Source organism: Pogona vitticeps, chromosome 3, assembly GCF_051106095.1.
Source record: "Pogona vitticeps strain Pit_001003342236 chromosome 3, PviZW2.1, whole genome shotgun sequence".
In the NCBI taxonomy this organism is placed as follows: Eukaryota; Metazoa; Chordata; class Lepidosauria; order Squamata; family Agamidae; genus Pogona; species Pogona vitticeps.
The window spans coordinates 209,001,128-209,021,958 of NC_135785.1; the positions used below are offsets into that span (position 1 = coordinate 209,001,128).

Consider the following 20,831-nt stretch of genomic DNA (forward strand, 5'->3'; position numbering starts at 1 on the left):
ATAACATGTGGATAACACGTGGCTAAAATCAGCTACCATGTTCCAAGTAGACCAGAAATTAATTTGCTATTTAATGCACATAATGGAATGAGTTGTCTATTTTCCACTAGGTTCCATTTTATTTATTTCATTTCAATATTTACCTGACCCTTACTCACAAAGATTTCAAGCTGACTGTTTGAATTTGTGCCTCCTTTAATACTGTTTGTTGAGATCATTATTGTTCTGATTTTGCAGATGTGGTGTTGCTCCAGATAAAAAGGCGGCTGCTGCCATCTAGAAACCATCTGGCTGCAAGTTTTTCAAAATGTTGACCCTAATCTTTTATTTGGACCATTCTCAATTGTCTTAGGAGGGTAGAGTCCCACCTCATGTAGCCTAGCTACAAAGGCCTGTTGATGGCTGGAGACCTTACAGGCCGGGATATTTCTTAGCAGTTAGGACTGATGCTACAATTAACTTTTAATAAAATGATTTTTCTGCTCTTCATTTGGTAGTTTTCTTAGCAAAAATTATGGGTGGAATGTTTTTAATTTTAGAGTATATGTATTATCATTATGAATAACATAGCTTATTGTGACCTTATTCAGACAGTACTGTAACTGTCATGGAATTATTTGGAAATAAAGTTGCATTCTAGTATGTTATTTTTTTTCCTGATGCTACTAAGTGGCTTCAAGCATAATCATGAAGAGCAATAAATTCACTTCTTAAAAATACAGAAACAGAAAAACTTCCAGTTTATAAATGCTAGATTTAGATTAGGCATCCTTCAGTCTCGAGAGACCATGGTAACATGCTCTGTATGGAGGACATGGAACAGCATCTAAATGTGAGATACTGTGTTTCAGTATCCATGATTCAGAACACCAGGAAATTGCCTGATATTGCTACACAATATTGTGCCCACTTTGCCAGCAGGATAAAGGATGCCAAGCTTTACATAGCAAAGGGCAGCCTGAATGTTGACAAAACAATGTCGGCAGTCAAGATGATCTATATTGTACAGGACACTCTTTTGTGCTTGCTACCATTCACCAAGTGACACTAAAAAAATCTCAGACGTGGACTCTTTTTTTTCATAGGTTAAACACTTCTCACCCAAACATAAATCAATTGTCAGGGCTGTTTTTTCACAAGCGTGAATGGCAAGGAGACAAGCAATGATTTATATTCCGATTCAGGACCCACCAGCTATCTGAATCTTATAGTAAAAGTGCTTTTCCTACTTGCATCTGGCCCAAATATATAATAATGATAATGATATTAGTGCTGGGCACAATAGGATTTCAGTCAATGGGACTTAATTGTCCATTGCTTCAAAGATTCTTGGTGAGATTAAAACTGCTGAATAACTGCATTTTTTAACTTGGAAAAGGAAACTGGAATGCCTTTCTTTTTTTCTCATGGCAAATATTTACAACTCTTAATATTCCTGATACTTTCATCCTGGAACATTAAGTCAGGATATACAGTTGCACAAATGAATAAACAAATAATAATTTTTTTACTTACCAGCCAAAGCAAGGACATATTCTTGATATCGTGTTCCTATTCTGTTTGTGGCTGTACAGTTGTATCGTCCAAAATCATAGTCAGATGTGGGAGCAACCTTTACAGGGACAAAATGAATACAAGTTTCTCTCAGCTGACATATGAAGCACCTGATCCTCCTGATATTAAGTACTGTGCATATACAAAGGATATACAGGTCATAAAAGATACAAAGGATAACTGCAAGCTCAATAAAGCTCTATTCCCCCCCCCCATCTTTTCCTCATCTAGGGCTGTTGCAAAGAATGGGGTGTCTCTGGATACATCCAACTATCCTTACCAGTCTTGAAGTGCTGAAGTATAAAATTGCATGGGATGAAAAGGACTTTTGTTGCATTCAAAAAGTGCAGTGGAAAGCACATTTATTAAATTATGCAAAAATAAACAAACCCAAAAACATTCCTTTAAATACAACACCCAAAATACTTCTTTGCAGAAACAAAGACAAAAATGCATTCTTATGAATAGATATGAACAAATGACAAGGAAAAAATGTAAGTAGGATTTGGAGAAACCACAAAATATAGGTGGAAATATTTCTCCAACCCTATCTCTTGCCCTCTGTAGGATATGAAAGAGGATTATTCTCATATGTACTGAGTCCTGCAGGAATCCTCTACCACTCAGGTACCAAGACTGCATTTAGAGAAGACTGGATTTTAAACTTCTTTGTAGTATGAAAGCTTTGACAAAAACAAGGAAATTATTCATATAAATGAAAAACATTTCTGACAAATAACAATACCTGAGTTTCTGAGTATATAATCCTAGTCAGATTTGACATATGTTTGTAGTGCTGAAGAAATTATGACTTTCCCGAGAAGTCATGTTGCTAACCTTACCTCCAATATCAGCTTGTTTCCAGCACTGTGGGTCTTTAAATGAGTTGTGTTTCTTCCAGGTAAAACCAATTTTCCCCGTCTCCAGTGAATAGATGCTGATGGATTAGCTAAAACATCACAACTTATATTGATGGGATTTCCCTCCCAAGAATAATATATTGTTTGATTTGATACAAAGATTGGCGCATCTGTAAAACAAAGACATGTTATCAAAAGGATGATGTTACTTTGTCTCCATTCACCCTTTGATGTTCAAAATAAATTTCGGAAACATGGTTCTAAGGTTTTACAAAACGCTCACAAATACTCTAGTTCTCAATGAAAAAAATGTTTAATATTTCTACTTGTGGTTGGTTATCACTTTATAATGTCTAAGCATAGGTTGAGTTAAATATTGGCTAACCATGAGTTGAGTTAAAAAATTAATGCACAGAAATTTGTATTTTGTACAAAATACATATTTTTCATTAAAATATATATTTTAATATATGCACAAATAACTCTTCCAGAGTTTTAGTAAAACAACAGCAGCAGGAACAATAATAATAAATCAAAAATCGCAAAATATGAAAAATGCACTATAAATCCTGCAATCTCGCATAGCAGGGCAAACATTATTTAAGCTTTTTTTATTGGTGGAAATGACTTTCAGTAGCATTTTTCATTTAAATTATTTGCTGGAATGTGACCATTAGGTTCAGGATGAAGTTGCTGACTTATTCAAATCTGTATTAAAATCTGGTTATGTCAAACCCTTTATTTGTTTATGCAGCTGCAACCCTCCATATGTTCTTGGACTGCAATATCCATAATCACTCTCCATTGGCTTTGATAGCTAAGGCAGATGGGAGTTGTAAGCTTTAAAAAACAGAAGGGCCACATTTGTGCCACACAGGTTTATGCAAAAGCAAGATGCCACATATTCCAAATGGTATTTTGTAGTGTTCTTATTTTTCTTTTGCATGTACCCAGTATTTCCATAGTAAGGATATTCAGGTCTATCTGTTTGAAGTTTCACAATATGCTTCTATATAACAGAAATAGTTTTCTTATTATTTCTGATTTTTTTTACTTTTTCATTATTTACTTTTGTTTATCATCAATTATTAAAAATGGAATTCTCATTATTATTCAAAAAGGATGTCATATATCACAATCACATGAAAAAAGTCTGAGCTAGAAGCAACACATGATATAAACTTTAAATCATGCAACCTGCTTTTTCAAGATATAGAACAAACAAAATCACTTCTTTTACTGGCTGCTACCTATAGCAGTTAGCTCCAGCAATAGTTATCTTATGGAGCACATTTAGGTAGTGGCCATGGAGGAAGAAATTCTCACTCAAGTTCAATGTTAGAAATTAATACTGTATAATTGGGCAACTATCAGAACCAACATTCCTGAAGTTCCTCACCCATCCCCTCTGGGTTACAGAATATTTACTTGTTTATTCTAAGAAAAAAAAAATGACAACAAGAAGAAAAATCAGTTTCTATGCCTTGACTTCTGGTCAGTGGTAAGAAATAGTCCCAAAGAGTGCAAATGAGAGGGCTTTGGTGACAGGGAGGGTATGGAATCACTCAAGGAAGTGGATTGTTTGGTGATAAGGCCTTCAGATAGGAACTTTTTAAGGCCTTCTCCTCCTCTACCCCAAAACGTCCAAATCATTTCTGAAATACATGCTCCAAGGCACTCTGTCTCAAGGGACTCTGTAGGAGAGGGTGGTTAGGTTGTAAAGGCCTAAGAGGAAAGAGACCTTAAAAAAATCTTGGCTACTTCAAGTAAGATGAGAGAGAGAGAGAGAGAGAGAGAGAGAGAGAGAGAGAGAGAGAGAGAGAGATGTTTATTTAAAGCCTATAGGTATTTCATTTACAATTGTGTGACATGGGACAAAATCTGAATCTTATTTATTCTTTGTTTATAATAGGTATTAAAACTAAATGATGTCCAAATCATTGACTCAATAACTAAATGATAGTGTGCAGTTCAGTGGAAACATGACACTTAGAATCAAATTGAATTAGTGTGCTTTGGGCATGAGAAAACCTGTTTTGACAGCTAAATAACAGTGTTGTCAATAGTTTCTGATATGGCAGGTAATTCACAATGGAGCCAATAAAAAGTTCAAAATGTGCTTTATATCTTTTCAAAATTGAAGTCATATCAGTACCATATCATCATCATCATCACCACCACCATCCCTGTGTTTAATTATATGACACATTTCCATTTTATGTAAACAGAAGCTCATAAGAATAATAAATTATCAATACATGAGATATTTTGGGTATACTTTTCAAGGCAGATAACCACTGAGCACCTCTCATTTGGAGAAACTGACAGGTTTGTAGTTTCAGAACATCAGGAAGGGAGTTGACCATCCATGTTGGCTTGATATATTGAGGACTTTGATCCTCAAGCTGGAATACAGACCCACCAAGAACTTGTGAAACACCATGAACAGAGAAATGTCCATGCCAACACTACCCCTTATCAGGACTAAGCCTGAAATTAAGCCTGGATTTATTGAATTTCTTCCAATTTGTGATCAATGCCAAGTGTCAGTAAGGCACATGTACCACCTCACTGATACGAAATGCTAAGAAGTATAACGATAACAAAAATTTCAAAATCTGAGGATTAGAAGATCAGATAGATCAGATTTTGAAAAGCTGAGAATTCCAAGTGAATACACAGAATAAATGTCATCAGGCCTAGTAGAAGTCTCCTATGAAGACCTGTACTGGCTTGCATATAGGATCAGAATAAAAAAAGGAGAATGTGTTCCCATAAGCCTGTACCAGAAAGTTCACAAAGCCTGTACCAGAAATATATCATTATCAATGCTATCAAAGGACTCTTGGAGTTTCTGTGTCACATTTGTGGCAGGTTGAAAATGGTTCCACTAATGTAGATGTGGACGTTCAGATTTCTTGCCTGTACAAAGTAATAAATAATCTATCTACTTAGCACTTCAGCATAGTTTTCTATATTTATAAAGATAAAAAGAAAAAATAGAAATTTAGGGGAGAAAGTCAAGTCACTCCAGATGAACTGCCTTGTAGTCAAATAATAGTGATCATATACTTCGCCAGTTGCAGTTAAACGAAACTACCATTCCAATTGAGTTACAGCATAAAATAGAAGGCACAGCTGTATAGGCTGCAAGTTGTGGAATGGTCAGCTAGTGTTGGAGGATAGGGATGATATCCAGAATACCCACGAGGAAACCTCTGTTTCCCCAAACCACTGGTGACAACTATTAGTGTCTCAAGCAGAAACTGTTCATGTCTGTTTCAATGTGGTAGGGTGATGAAAAAGGAGTTGACAAAATATATAAGCAAATCTTTAAAAAGCAAGGTATGAGGGGCATCTTGGATATGAATAATTTATATTTTATCTCACAGCACAGTATAGTATAGATCCTTATAGCCTAAAGAATATGTCTGCAGGTTCTCAGCATTTTGAAGCGTGAATCAACACAGGAAGTTCTTAGGTCCACATGTTGCATGAGATAATTTTATGAGGATAAATATAATAAAGAGAGGCATCTATTATACTTAGGTCTTTAGTATGGCTGTAGGAGTTTGTGGATAGTGTTCAAAATGGAATACTGTGGAATTCTTATAGGAAAACACTCTAATAATTAGAAGTTTTTAAGCAGGAAAGCAATTATAAGATGTGGCTGTGCATAAAATCAATAATGAAATTATGTAGAGCAGCAAACTCTTGGCTGAATCTTTATATATTTGATTATTTCAATGGGGTGCCAGATGACACAGAACCTGTCACACCCAAAAGGTAATGAAATTAATGATTTAATAGATTTAGTCCTACTGCTAAGATATGGAAATTCATCTAAGTCATTTTTAAACTGCATTTTGTATATGTTAGCCATAAATATGTTTTATGAGCTGGTCACCCGACTGTAATAAATAAATTCATTCATTCATTCATTCGAAGTCAACAGCACAGATTCAAATTTTTTTACTTGAGCACAACGGAATAGTCAGTTGATTCATATGACCACTTCCCTGGTCATGAACATGCTGGCTGAGAACTCATTTATATTTCCTCCTCAGAATTCTCCCAGATGGGACCGAGAGAAAGGCCTCTTCTGATTGTCTTAACAGCCAGGTAGGCTCATAAAGGAAAATGCAATCCTTGAGATAGCTTGGCCCCAGGTTGTTTAGGGTTTTATAGATAAAACCAGCCATGATGTAACTAAGGCATGTATCACCATGAACAGATTAGATATTTCCAAGAATGGGTGCAGCTGGCAAAATAGTTTTAATTTTGCAACCGCAGTTCAGGCTACTGCCAAAACCTGGGCATCCAGGCTCAGGGATGAATCCAGGCGAACCCCCAAGCTGTGCACCTGTGCTTTTAGAGGGAGTGTGACCACACCCAGCACAGTCTGCATTGCTGTTCCATGATCTGCCTTTTGAGTGACCTCTGTCTTATTTAGATTAAGTTTCAGTTTATCTTGACTGCTTTGCTGCACAATAACATAGCTATTAATAACAATTAATACAAAACTCAGGTATTTTCTTTTGAAAGGTTTTTGGTCTACTAGAACTGCTAATTGAAGAAGACTGACCTAAGAACCATCCATCAAATGCAAACTATTACAACAACCACAGAATGACTGCCTGATATTGTTTCTGAATGTGCAAAAAAAGAGAGTACATCTTGTAGCACGAGGATCTTAATTTTGCAATTCTTCATTCTCACATGTGAAGGATAAGACAAATGAGGCTTTATATCCCTACAGTATAAATATAAATGTACTACAGAATTGGGCTATGTCGATAGGAGCTGCTGTTACTTTGTCATGGCTTCCATGAAATTACATGGCAAAAAACAGTGCAGATCTGGGGGGAAAATTATTAAAAAGGCACAAGCTATTCCCCAAAAAACAAGGCAATGGAAAATAAGGCTATTCTATTGGCTTTGTTCCCCTTCACAGACTGTTGCCTTGTCGTGGCGAAGGGGCCTGAGTAACTCAGAGAAGATATGGGCTATGCCGTGCAGGGACACCTAAGATGGACAGGTCATAGTGGAGAGTTCCGACTAAACACAATCCATCTGGAGTAGGAATTGGCAATGCCACTCCAGTATCTTTGCCAAGAATGCCCCATGATCAGAAACAAAAGGCTAAAAGATATGACACTGGAAGATGGGACCCTCAGGTCGGAAGGCATCCAACATGCTACAGAGGAAGACCGGAGAACAAGTACAAGTAGCTCCAGAGATAATGAAGTGGTTGGGCCAAAGCCGAAAGGATGCTCAGCTGTGGACGTACCTGGAAGTGAAAGGAAAGTCCTATGCTGTAAAGAAAAATACTGCATAGGAACCTGGAATGTAAGATCTATGAACCTTGGGAAGCTGGATGTGATCAAACAGGAGATGGCAAGAATAAACATTGACATCCTGGGCGTCAGTGAACTAAAATGGACAGAATTGGGCGACTTCAGTTCAGATGATTATCATATGTACTATTGTGGGCAAGAATCCCATAGAAGGAATGGAGTAGCCCTCATAGTCAACAAAAGGGTGGGAAAAGCTGTAATGGGATATAATCTCAAAAATGATAGAATGATGTAAATATGAATCCAAGGCAGACCTTTCAACATCACAGTCATCCAAGTTTATGCATCAACCACCAATGCTGAGGAGATTGAAACTGACCAATTTTATGAAGATTTACAACACCTTCTAGAACTGACACCAAAGAAAGATGTTTTTCTCATTCTAGGGGATCGGAATGCTAAAGTAGGGAGTCAAGAGATAAAAGGAACAACAGGGAAGTTTGGCCTTGGAGTTCAAAATGAAGCAGGGCAAAGGCTAATAGAGTTTTGTCAAGAGAACAAGCTGGTCATCACAAACACTCTTTTCCAACAACACAAGAGGCAACTCTACACATGGACATCACTAGATGGGCAATACCGAAATCAGATTGATTATATTCTCTGCAGCCAAAGATGGAGAAGCTCTATGCAGTCAGCAAAAACAAGACTTGGAGCTGATTGTGGCTCTGATCATCAGCTTATACATAGCAAAATTCAAGCTTAAACTGAAGAGAGTAGGAAAAACCACTGGGCTAGTCAGGTATAACCTAAACCAAATCCCTTATAAATACACAGTGGAAGTGAAGAACAGATTTAAGGAACTCGATTTGGTGGAGAGAGTGCATGAAGAACCTTGGATAGAGGGTCGTAACACTGTACAGAAGGCAGCAACAAAAACCATCCCAAAGAAAAGGAAATGCAAGAAAGCAAAGTGGCTGTCCAATGAGGCCTTAGAAATAGCAGAGAGGAGAAGGGAAACAAAATGCAAGGGAGATAGGGAAAGTTACTGTACAGAAAATCAAATGCAGACTTCCAAAGAATAGCAAGGAGAGACAAGAGGGCCTTCTTAAATGAACAATGTAAAGAAATAGAGAAAAACAATAGAAAAGGAAAAAGCAGAGATCAGTTCAAGAAAATTGGAGATACAAGAGGAACATTTTGTCCAAAGATGGACATTATAAAGGACAAAAATGAGAGCGAGGTAAAAGAAGCAGAAGACATCAAAAAGAGGTGGCAAGAATACACAGAGGAATTATACCAGAAAGATTTGGATGTCCCAGACAACCCAGATAGTGTGGTTGCTGACCTTGAGCCAGACATCCTGGAGAGTGAAGTCAAGTGGGCCTTAGAAAGCATGGCTAACAACAATGCCAGTGGACGTGATGGCATTCCAGTTGAACTATTTAAAATCTTAAAAGATGATGCAGTTAAGGTACTACATTCAATATGCCAGCAAGTTTGGAAAATCAACAGTGGCCAAAGGACTGGAAAAGATCAGTCTACATCTCAATCCGAAAGAAAGGCAGTGCCAAAGAATGCTCCAACTACCGTACAATTGCACTCATTTCACATGCAAGCAAGGTTTTGCTCAAAATCCTACAAGGTAGGCTTCAGCAGTCTGTGGACCGAGATCTCCCAGAAGTATAAGCTGGATTCTGAAGGGGCAGAGGAACTAGAGACCAAATTGCTAACATGGGTTATAGAGAAACCCAGAGAGTTCCAGAAAAACATCTACTTTTGCTTCAATGACTATGCAAGAGCCTTTGACTGTCTGGACCACAGCAAACTATGGCAAGTCCTTAAAGAAATGGGAGTGCCTGACCACCTTATCTATCTCCTGAGAAACCTATACGTGGGACAGGAAGCAACAGTTAGAACTGGATATGGAACAAGTGATTGGTTCAAAATTGGAAAAGGAGTACGACAAGGCTATTTATTGTCCCCCTGCTTATTTAACATATGCAGAATACATCATGTGAAAGGCTGAACTGGAGGAATACCAAGCCGGAATTAAGATTGGCGGAAGAAATATCAACAAGCTCAGATATGCAGATGATACCACTCTGATGGCAGAAAGTGAGGAGGAATTAAAGAATCTCTTAATGAGGGTGAAAGAGGAGAGTGCAAAAAATGGTTTGAAGCCCAACATAAAAAAAGCTAAGATCATGGCCACTGGTCCCATCACCTCCTGGCAAATAGAAGGGGAAGATATGGAGGCAGTGACAGATTTTACTTTCTTGGGCTCCATGATCACTGCAGATGGTGACAGCAGCCATGAAATTAAAAGATGCCTGTTTCTTGGGAGGAAAGCGATGACAAACCTTGACAGCATCTTAAAAAGCAGAGACATCACCTTGCCAACAAAACTCCATATAGTCAAAGCTATGGTTTTCTCTGTAGTGATGTATGGAAGTGGGAGTTGGACCATAAAGAAACCTGACCACTGAAAAATTTGATGCTTTTGAATTGTGGTGCTGGAGCAGGCTCTTGAGTGTCCCCTGGACTGCAAGGAGAACAAACCTATTTTTTAATTTTATATTGCAAGGTGACAAGCAGAGTAACTTACTTTAACTGATTGCACATAGGTTGATCTGGGATAATTCTTTTTTAGAAAAAGGCATTGGGAAGAACAAGTTGCTTTAAACAAACTAACCAGTAAACTGTGATTGACAAACTCAGCCTCCCAACTGTATTTCTAGGCTATCCCTTGACTTACTAGACATCAAGGGCAAAATCTACTTTTCCTCTGACATGGATGATCAGCTTTTCCTGAGATTCACCCCATGAAGGATGAAATGTATATGCACTGCTTCTCCACTAGTTCTAATTACTGACATTGTCCACAACGATGGGAATTTTATTAGTCTTCAATTAAAAAACAGATATATCTGCTTGTAGTACTATTGAAGTTATTCTAGGATTTTTTAGTTCTGAAGATAAAGGAGGAAGGGACTTACAGTTTTCCAAGACAACACATAGTAACTCAAGGAATCATTTACCAGAACCGTCACAGAATGTTCTTATGTTATCTCAAAATGCGGTAATTAAACTTTTCAAAGGGATTCTTTCTGAAACCTCTTAAAATACTACTTTGATCTGCAAGGAGTCAGTTTTTGCATGATGTTAAAATTTATGTGGTGGCAGCAATGTTCAAAGAACCTGATTATATTTCTAAAACTTTACATTTATAAGATTGTGTTTTCAAGCAAGGTTTCTGTTTTTATAATCACAAGCCTAAGCTTTTTTGAATATGTATGTCAACCAGTTTTGAGCATTTCATAATAATTAAGAAATGAGTAATAATTCCCCAAAAACAACTGTGAAGGGTTCTAACAACAAACAGTAGAGTGACATATGAAGGACAGATGCATTTTAGCCTAGATATAATATAGCTTAAGGATTTTTTTTGGTCTTCTTTCTTGTATTAGACTAGAAATTGTTTTCTGTAAGATAAACACACATCCCAATTCTTCCGATCAAAGTTACAAAATGACCTCAAACTGAGTAAGACAAGTATAATGTGTTAGCCATTTTCAGTTAATATAGAACAAAATGCTTCTTGATTTGCTAAAAAAAACAACAACCATTCTTGTTGCACAAAAAATATACATAAATTTTTAGAACGTGTTGATTAAAACACCATGTTTTTGTAAGAGACACAGAAATATGCATTAACTGATACAAAAGTGCATATAAAATTCCATACATTATTAAAATAAAGGAGAGGAAATTTTTACATCACAGAAAGAAGACAGAATGATATGCTGGTGGCAAAGAAACTCGGTGAGAAACATACTGTCAGAACACCATCCAAAATATTAGCAACTGTGTTGTCATGTTGGCCCTCAAATAATTACCTCAGCATTCAAATATTCCATGGGGCTACAATGCTTTTGATGAGAATAGAAACTTATTAGAGGCTACGGGAGACAGTACAAGTGATATGTAGTTTCAAAATCTTATTTGTGACAGTCCAGCAGCTGTATTTGGACCTTTTGCAGTTTAAATACAAAAGGAGTGCTTGGTTGCAAAGCCAGGAGTCAGGAACCCAAATCCCACTATGCCTCCTAGGCACATAGTTGTTACTATAAAGACAAAGTTGTTTTGAAAATCAGCCTTATACAACGCATTACAGTACTTCACCCCTGGAGGTTACCAGAACAGAGATCAATCATCACAGCCAGTTCATATGTTTTAAAGCAAACCAAAGGATAGTATAGTAGTATTTTTAAAAACAGCTTGAAGAATAGGCAGAAATATAGAACTGACTCAAAGTAACATGGGCATTAGGAATTAAGGAACCTTGTAATAAGGGTGAAAGAGGAGAGTGAAAAAAACGGTCTGAAGCTCAACATCAAAAAAGCTAAGATCATGGCCACTGGTTCCATCACCTCCTGGCAAATAGAAGGGGAAGATATGGAGGCAGTGACATATTTTACTTTCTTAGGCTCCCTGATCACTGCAGAGGGATACAGCAGCCGCGAAATTAAAAGATGCCTGCTTCTTGGGAGGAAAGCAATGACAAACCTCGACAGCATCTTAAAAAGCAGAGACATCACCTTGCCAACAAAAGTCCGTATAGTCAAAGCTATGGTTTTTCCTGTCGTGATGTATGGAAGTGAGAGCTGGACCATAAAGAAAGCTGACCGCCGAAGAATTGATGCTTTTGAATTGTGGTGCTGGAGGAGGCTCTTGAGAGTCCCCTGGACTGCAAGGAGAACAAACCTATCAATTCTAAAGGAAATCAACCCTGAGTGCTCACTGGAAGGACAGATCCTGAAGCTGAGGCTCCAATACTGTACTTTGGCCATCTCATGAGAAGACTCCCTGGAAAAGACCCTGATGTTGGGAAAGTGCAAGGGCAAGAGGAGAATGGTATGACAGATGACGAGATGGTTGGACAGTATCATTGAAGCGACCAACATGAATTTGACCCAACTCCAGGAGGCAGTGGAAGACAGGAGGGCCTGGAGCGCTCTGGTCCATGGGGTCACGAAGAGCTGGACACAACTAAACAACAACAACAACATGGACATTTGCTAGTGAAGAATTCAAACACTCTGGGAAAATAAATATTGATGGTTGATGGAGCTTCTTTTGCCCTCTCCAATTAGTTGCACAGGTTTCCCAACTTGTCATTTGTATAAGTTAGCAAATTTCTACTAGGAAAGAGGCAGTCTCTATGGCCATTTCATTAGTCACAATATTCTAAAGAAATCTCACTCATCTCTTATTTTTCAGCTGAGATAAGCTGTTGTGACAAAGATAGCATTCCAAGGAATTTCTAGCCCCTGTGGAAATTCTTGGCTCTAGATACCCCAAGAAGACTTTTCCCCCAATTGTGTTTTGTGCGGTTTATGCAAAATACTCTGGCATTTTTCCCTTTCAGAAGTTAAACACATACATGAACACGCACAATAAGACAGGCTAAGTGTTCAGAAAACGCCACATAAATGCAAAAATCTATCCTATACAATCCATGTAACAGTTAAATTTTGTACATATATAGAAATCTTAGAAATGTGCTAAACTCTGTCTTACAGATATGTAAGTTCTCTCTGAAACAAACAAGTTAATCTCATTGTCTTGTAGATAAAGAAAAAAGCTTTTGTACTTTCTTGTTTGGCATATGAGAATGAGATTAATTAAGATTTGCATCTCCAAGTTCTATTGCATATGCAAAGTTACCTGTGTCTTTCCATACAAGATAAAATATTAACTCAACCTTCCATAATTTTGCAACTGCAGGGCTGGCCCTAGCATTAGTTAGAATGAGGAAGCAGAGCCTGAATATTGTGATAAAGCTGGCAATGCACCTTGAATTTGGTAAGTATGGGAGCTTTCTCTTTATAACTACCAGCCTAAGTGTGTATTGTTGCTTTTTAATGAGGCTGCCATGATTTTGTCATTTTTAATGTGTTTTTAGAACTGTTGTCTCTTACCAGTGTTAATATTACATGTGTTTAATTCTTTTGAATACTGTAATAATTTATTAGCTTTTAATACTTTTTTAATATTTTAAGCCACCTTGTGTCCCCTCAAGGAGAAAAGTGGGGTATAAGTATTTTAAATAAATAATATTTTTTCCTGCTTAGTTTCTAAACCAAAAGAGTTAGTACTGCTGAATCTCCACAAACTGAGATGTACATATCTCAGGGAGTCCCTCTAATTAAAACGGGAAGATAGAATCCTACTTAAAACCTTGTCAGTTTAATGATCAGAACTGCAAAGCATGCTCTTTTCAACCTCAGATGATGACCTTAACTAATGTTGAGAAAACACTCTAGAACTTTAGGCAAAAATTCTCAGTATAAATTTAATCACTAGTCTGAATCCAGCAATAGATTCAGTGGGATGGGACTAGTAACTGGCTTTAGGCCCCAAACCCTAACTAAAATATATGCATTACAGTGCTTTTAAAAGTTGCTAACAAATTAGATAAATTGATTTTTCCCGAAAATATGTTGGATTCTTAAATTATATTTTTAACATAACTTATTGGAAAATCAACAATAGCTCCAATTACACATATATACTGTAAATCACAATAATTTTTCAGAATAATAATTAAAATGAAGTTTATTTTTAAACTATATGAATGCACATTTTAACCTTGAAATAAATGCATTACACAGTTTACTTAGAGCTTATAATATTTATTTTAAGCCCATTTTCTTATAGAATTGGTCTTTGCAAAATCAGATAAGTTTCCCATTTCCTCGCAGATGTGAACACTAAATATATATTACATGACAGTACATGATAATACTTCTGTAAATATTAATGTTACCCAATTTCATACATCTCAAATTTCAGTATTCCTGAATTTTCATTTGTGGGTCTCTGGAAGTGCTCTATATGTCATTCCTTACTGTCATTGTGATTGAATCACCCAGTTTTGCCATTATTGTCCTTATCATCAGATCACTCCATGTCATATCCTTCACTGCTGCTTCAAAGGTCCATGTGTATTATAATTGAATTCTTAGCTTTTTGCTACCCATACTCCAGCAGTTTATTGGTTCACTGGCATCATTAAGATTTAGCACTGTAATAAAGCTCCCATTCTGGGAGCAACACCAGTTTCATGTAAGTAAATACCAAATCTGTGTTCAAGTGTAACCACTGAACTAACTACCTCTGTTTGGAAACTGTTTAGAAGTTGTGCTAAAACAATTCCAAGTAGTGATGTGAATCTCACAGCTTATCACTCTCAGAGGGAAATCCAGGGAGAGGGGGATATATTTTCTTTGTGTAGTGCAATTTCTCTTTGCAAGCTCTCCTCCCCCACACATCTAGAGAAATCTTTCAGGATTACTCAGAAACGTTGTGATCATTTTTTAAAAAAAGATGAAATGCCAAACTGTGCAGGACAATTTAGCATCGCTGGACAGAATGGCATTTTTGTTTCACATTTTCCTGGAAAAAGCAGAAGATTTGCAGGACGGTTATAATTCTGGTTCAGGACAGTTTCCTGTGCAGAAGACTGAGCAGAGAGGGAAAATAAAGGAGAAAGTGTCTTATTTTTATGGGAAACTGAAATGAAATTTTGAGAATGCTTGTCACATCTCTTGTATCAAAATAAATTAAAAGTAAAAAAAACTAACAAACTAGCAAAAAAAAACAAACCCTAGCAAACTAGCAAAAAAAACAACTCTTAGTAGACTAATATTAGAAACACCCAAATAAAATAAATGGAAATGAGTGGCATTCAAATTTCCGGTTTTCTAGGAATGACGGAAAGTTGTCATGAAAATTATGATCTATTCATGGGTCCTTTAGTCCAGGGGTCCCCAACTCCTGGTCCACGGCCCAGTAGAGGGCTGTGACCCTGGCAGGACTGGGCCACAGAAACAGATCTAACCCCCTGCATGCCCTTCCCACCCCCTGTGCATGCATGTGAGCGTGCCCCACCCCACAAAGGCACATGCATGCGCTCCACCCCTGTGAGCACACCCCACCCCCATGAGCATGCACCCTGCAAGCACGGGGGTACCCTGCCTCCCCATGCACGGACCCTATCCCAACTGGTCTGCGGTTAGGAAAAAATTGGGGGCCACTGCTTTAGTCCACCCATGAAGTCCCCAAAGTAAATTATTAACCTGTCAGCTTTGCTCCTTTGCATTACCATGATTATCTGAAGGAAGCCATCAACAGCAATGATGCAGACTATGCACAAAACTCAGATTCTGCTAGAGCTGCAAAATCATTAGCATTCAGTAACAATACAATATTGCATACCAAATAAAATTATTACCCCACTACTCATTTTATATAAGCCTTGTTTGTTGTGGGTTTTTCGGGCTTCTTGGCCGTGTTCTGAAGGTGGTTCTTCCTAACGTTTCGCCAGTCTCTGTGACCGGCATCTTCAGAGGAGTTTGCTGTCCTCTGAAGATACCGGCCACAGAGACTGGCGAAACGTTAGGAAGAACCACCTTCAGAACACGGCCAAGAAGCCCGAAAACCCCACAACAACCATTAGATCCCAGCCGTGAAAGCCTTCGCAAATACATTAAGCCTTGTTTATTTGTTATATTATCTGGCATCACCAAGATGAACAGAAAGGAGCAGCTGGCTCTATTTCCTCCACTTTCACTCTGCTCTCATGACCCACAATGAATCTGAAGGGAGAGGTTCCTAATGTGTAGATTCCATATGTGAACAAGACCATTCTCTTTCAGGCATATTGCTGCTCATATGAGCAAAGAGACAAGGGTTAACCATACCTCTTTATCTGTATTGATAGTGCCAGATAAGCTAAGGATAAACTAGGACTTCACTTGGAAGTAAATCCTATAGATTGTAAAAGAGCTTGTTTTGACTATAGTCAGACAAACACTGTATATTCTTTTTTGTTTCTATGGCATCAACACTCAAACATATACAACTAGTATCAGATTAAGATGCTAATGATATATACTAACATGTGGAAGGTTAGAAAACTTTCTCAGGACAAAATTGTGATAACAATAAAATAAGTGATTGAAAGAAAATGAAAAACCTACGATCTTATTTTCAAATATGGGCCACATTTGAAAGAAACAAAGATTTGAAATTGTCACTTTATTTAAAAAAGAGATAAATGGAACATTAAAAATAAGTCAAGTTTTCCTCAGTCTGCCTTCTGTTAATGCAAGTATCCAGCTGGATTCTGACCACAGGTCACAATGCATCAGCTAGATCAGAGAGAGAGAATGTGTGTGTGTGTGTGTGTGTGTGTGTGTGTGTGTGTGTGTGTGTGTGTGTGTGTGTGTGTGTGTGTGTGTGTGTGTGTGTGTGTGTGTGTGTGTGTGTGTGTGTTGTAGCTCTTGATCTTTTGGAATGGGATATTAAAGTTAGTTTGTATTTGTATGTATGAGAAACAGGCCCTTTGGGGAAGAAAGAAGCCTATGCTTTTAGAGGAGCAAAGACTTTACCCCATGGCATAAAAATGCCATTATTTGCAAATATGAATGGGGGTCGCAGATTACTTGGCTGTTATAAAAGAGGGCCATGACTCAGTGGGAGCCCCTGAGCTAGATGATCAGTGACGTAAGAAATAAAATTGTTTCTTAAAAAATAACTTTAATTTCAGACCTATTCAACGAATAGTTGTTTTACATTATCTATAGATTAACTCTTGATGAAACATAGGCTTCATCTAATGCTAGTTTATAATGGAGCATTGCCAACATTTACTATGACTCCTTATACACTCACATAGTGTAAATCCTTTGGCTTAAATACTATTTAAAATTTCATTTGCTTACAAAAGAGAACTTAAAATTACTTTAGGGATATAGTTTTTGCACAACACATATAAAAAGAGAGAGAGTAAAACTTACATTCAATATCAAGATACATGCTCTTTTGATGCCCACCAATTCTACTTGCAGCTTCACAATCGTATCTTCCTGAATCTGACAACTTCACGTCTTTAATGTGCAGTGATGATTTCCCATGCTGTCCTTTGACTTCTATACGGCCATCTGGGCTCTGTTTATAGATATTCAGGGAAAAAAGGTTTTAATTTAGTTGATTATTTCTTACTTTTACATTAAATTTTAAATAATTTTATCTGAACATATAGAACCCCTTTACAGATATTTAGCCGCCTAGAGTGGTCGAAATGACTAGATAGGCGGGGTATAAATACAATAAATAAATCAAAAAAAAATTTGCAATTTTAAATCATGTTCAGCAATATCTTGCATTCTAAAATATGTAATATGTGCAATTAATGTACAGATTATAAACTTATTTGTATGCCGGCTTAAAAAAGCCATTATATGGTGATAAGAAATTAAAGGTTCAGAATTTCTAATATTAATACAACAGTTAGAAAATTTCAGACATAATGTTGATTCTAAAGACCACTTTTCATCTTGCAGAGGGCTAATGTCCACCAATACTGTGATTATAATGTATGCATTTTTTGTTAATTTCTATGTATACACCTCTCAGATGAATATGTGGATTAGAATTTTGCTGCATGTATGTTTTCCCATTTATCTGATTATTTATAAAAAAAGAAACAACCCTCTACTCTTGTACTCCTTAAGTTATATTCCAAAAGTTTCCTGTCTTTCTTAAATACACACACAAACTGAGATACACAGATTGTCCCTCAGTCTTTCCTGTTTCATCATCTCTGAGGTCTTAAAACTCCCCTACATGGACAGGGACTTTAGCTCAGTCCTCGTAATCCTCAGTATTATAAATCAGAGCAGCGGGTAGGTGTGTCTTTTGGTACTCAAGCAAGATGTATTTCTTAGTTACTTAACAGGGAAACAGTATCTAAACAGTAGACTATGTCTAGATGGGCGGCATATAAATGCAATAAATAAATAAATAAATAAATATCTGGGAACAGCAACAAAGATTGATCAAACTGATGACAGACCCTCTCTTTAACATAACATTGTTTTTGAGAGCAGAAATAAAGAGTTCAGGGTACTAGAAAAGCAATAGGGGTCAGTTTTTGGTTCAGAATAAAACATTACAATGGGTGAGGTGTTGAGACAAGAACTAGAGTGAGAGCTAAGATACTGGTAAGCAGCAGAAGACATCTAGTCTATAGTTCCCCATTCCATTTATAGGATGGCAGGTACTGATTCTGTGGGAAAGGCCTACATAGATGTAACCATACATGCGGTAGAATGCTCTGCATCAGTTTTGTATAAGCTACACATGCTTTTTATATGGTGGAAGAAGAAGATATATAGGTCTGATTATTCAAGTCAGGAATAAGTCAATTTTTATTTTTTTATGTCATAAATTAAAACAATATGGTCAGTATCATGTCCAATGTTTATGCACACAGGGAGCTCCAATTGCTGAAGCTGCCACAGAAGATGCTGGTTCTGCGTCTGGCTGTGTGTGACTGACACCTCATAAGATCATCACATGCCAAATAACAATACCAAGCTATGTTTACAAAAAGGGAGTGAGCACAAAAATATGAAAGAAAGCCTATGAACATATTGTAAAGAATTAGATGAAAAAGGAGGTGAATCAATCTCACTACAATGCTATTACACACAATTCAGAACATCTCTTCAAAAACACAAATCATTAGGACTTTGCAATGACACTGTACTTGTATTCTTTAAACTTTTTGACATCCCACAAATGCAATGGAGTAAAAGGGGCGGGGACCCGTGCATACAATTCTCTTTCCTCCTTCTCCTCCTCCTCCTCCTTCTTCTAATCATAGATATTTTTTCCATGTATAAGATGCTACTTTTCCCTAAAAGCATTACACTAAAAATTGAGGGGCATTTCATACACTGAAGTAAGCTGAAGATAGAACAAAATGGCTCATATCTTGCCTCTGTAAACAGGCTTCCTTTAGTCATGAGGCTTAGCTTCCTACTGTGGGAGCACTCTCCTCAAGATTGCTGAAGCTGTTATCCGTTTTTCAGTGCAGAGCAAACTCTCCTGGCACAGTGACAGCTGCTTCTGACGAGGGAGGGGCAACTGCCCATTCTGCCTCTCTTCCCTTAGAGTCAGAGCATAACTTCAAAGGCTTTCTCTGGCCAATCCTAAGTGGCCATTAGGTAACCAGTACCCTATCTTAATTCTGTCAACATTCTGTAAGCTTGCTAAGGTTAATAAATAGAATTCTTGGGGCGCCGCCCTGGGGTCTGTTGGTGGACATCTTCGTGTCGACTCCTCATTAACTTATCTCTAAAGTTAATAGCTTTCTCTCTTTTCTGTGATCAGCCTTTCTTTAGTTTCATGTGATCACTACACCTAAAGTCAGGAGACATAGCTTCCTCCAATCATGAGCCGTATGGAACTGATGTCAGCTGATGCTCAACAAACCAACTGGAACACACCTCACAAGATGTCCAGCCTGTAGGCGCAGAGGGACACACAATGTCCAAGCATTCTAGGGCCAGAGGCTGAATACTCAAATTAAGTTAAGATTTCTTAATTTTGGGTTAGCAAAAGTGGGAGGGGGAATCTTATACATGGGGACATCTTATAAAAGGAAAAATATGGTCAGTAATTTGCAAAGAATAAACTCTAGAGCAAACAAAAGCAATCACAGCTGTTTGTTGTTGTTTAGTCATTAAGTCATGTCCGACTTTTCATGACCCCATGGACCAGAGCATACCAGGCCCTCTGGTCTTCCACTGCTTCCTGGAGTTTAGTCAAATTCTTCTTGGTAGCTTCAATGACACTGTCCAGCCATCTCGTCCTCGGTCGTCCCCTTCTCCTCTTGCCTTCACATTTTCCCAACATCAGGCTCTTTTCCAGGGAGTCTTCTCTTATCATGAGATGGTCAAAGTACTGGAGCCTCAGCTTCAGGATCTGTCCTTCCAGTGAGCACTAAGGGTTAATTTCCTTCAGAACATAAAAGTTTGTTGTCCTTGCAGTCAAGGGGACTCTCAAGAGTCTCCTCCAGCACCACAATTCAAAAGCATCAATTCTTCAGCGGTCAGCCTTCTTCCAGCTCTCACGTCCATGGCTTTGACTATGCAGACCTTTGTCGGCAAGGTGATGTCTCTACTTTTTAAGATGCTGTCTAAGTTCGTCATATCTTTCCTCCTACTTAGCAGGCATCTTTTAATTTCATGGCTGCTGTCACCATCTG

The 20,831-nt window shown here is 37.7% G+C and overlaps 1 protein-coding gene across 4 annotated transcripts in view; it reads right to left on the minus strand.

Annotated features, from left to right (window-relative positions):
* The window catches only part of NCAM2 (neural cell adhesion molecule 2), a 319,495-nt gene that overhangs the window by 91,984 nt on the left and 206,680 nt on the right, over nt 1-20,831 (minus strand). For all 4 annotated transcript variants that reach the window (XM_020789611.3, XM_072994055.2, XM_072994054.2 and 1 more), the window contains exons 9-11: nt 17,575-17,725; nt 2,397-2,584; nt 1,516-1,612 (exon numbers count right to left, since the gene is read on the minus strand). In XM_020789611.3, coding sequence (XP_020645270.1) covers nt 1,516-1,612; nt 2,397-2,584; nt 17,575-17,725 — 436 coding nt within the window. The remainder of the gene's footprint in view (nt 1-1,515; nt 1,613-2,396; nt 2,585-17,574; nt 17,726-20,831) is intronic.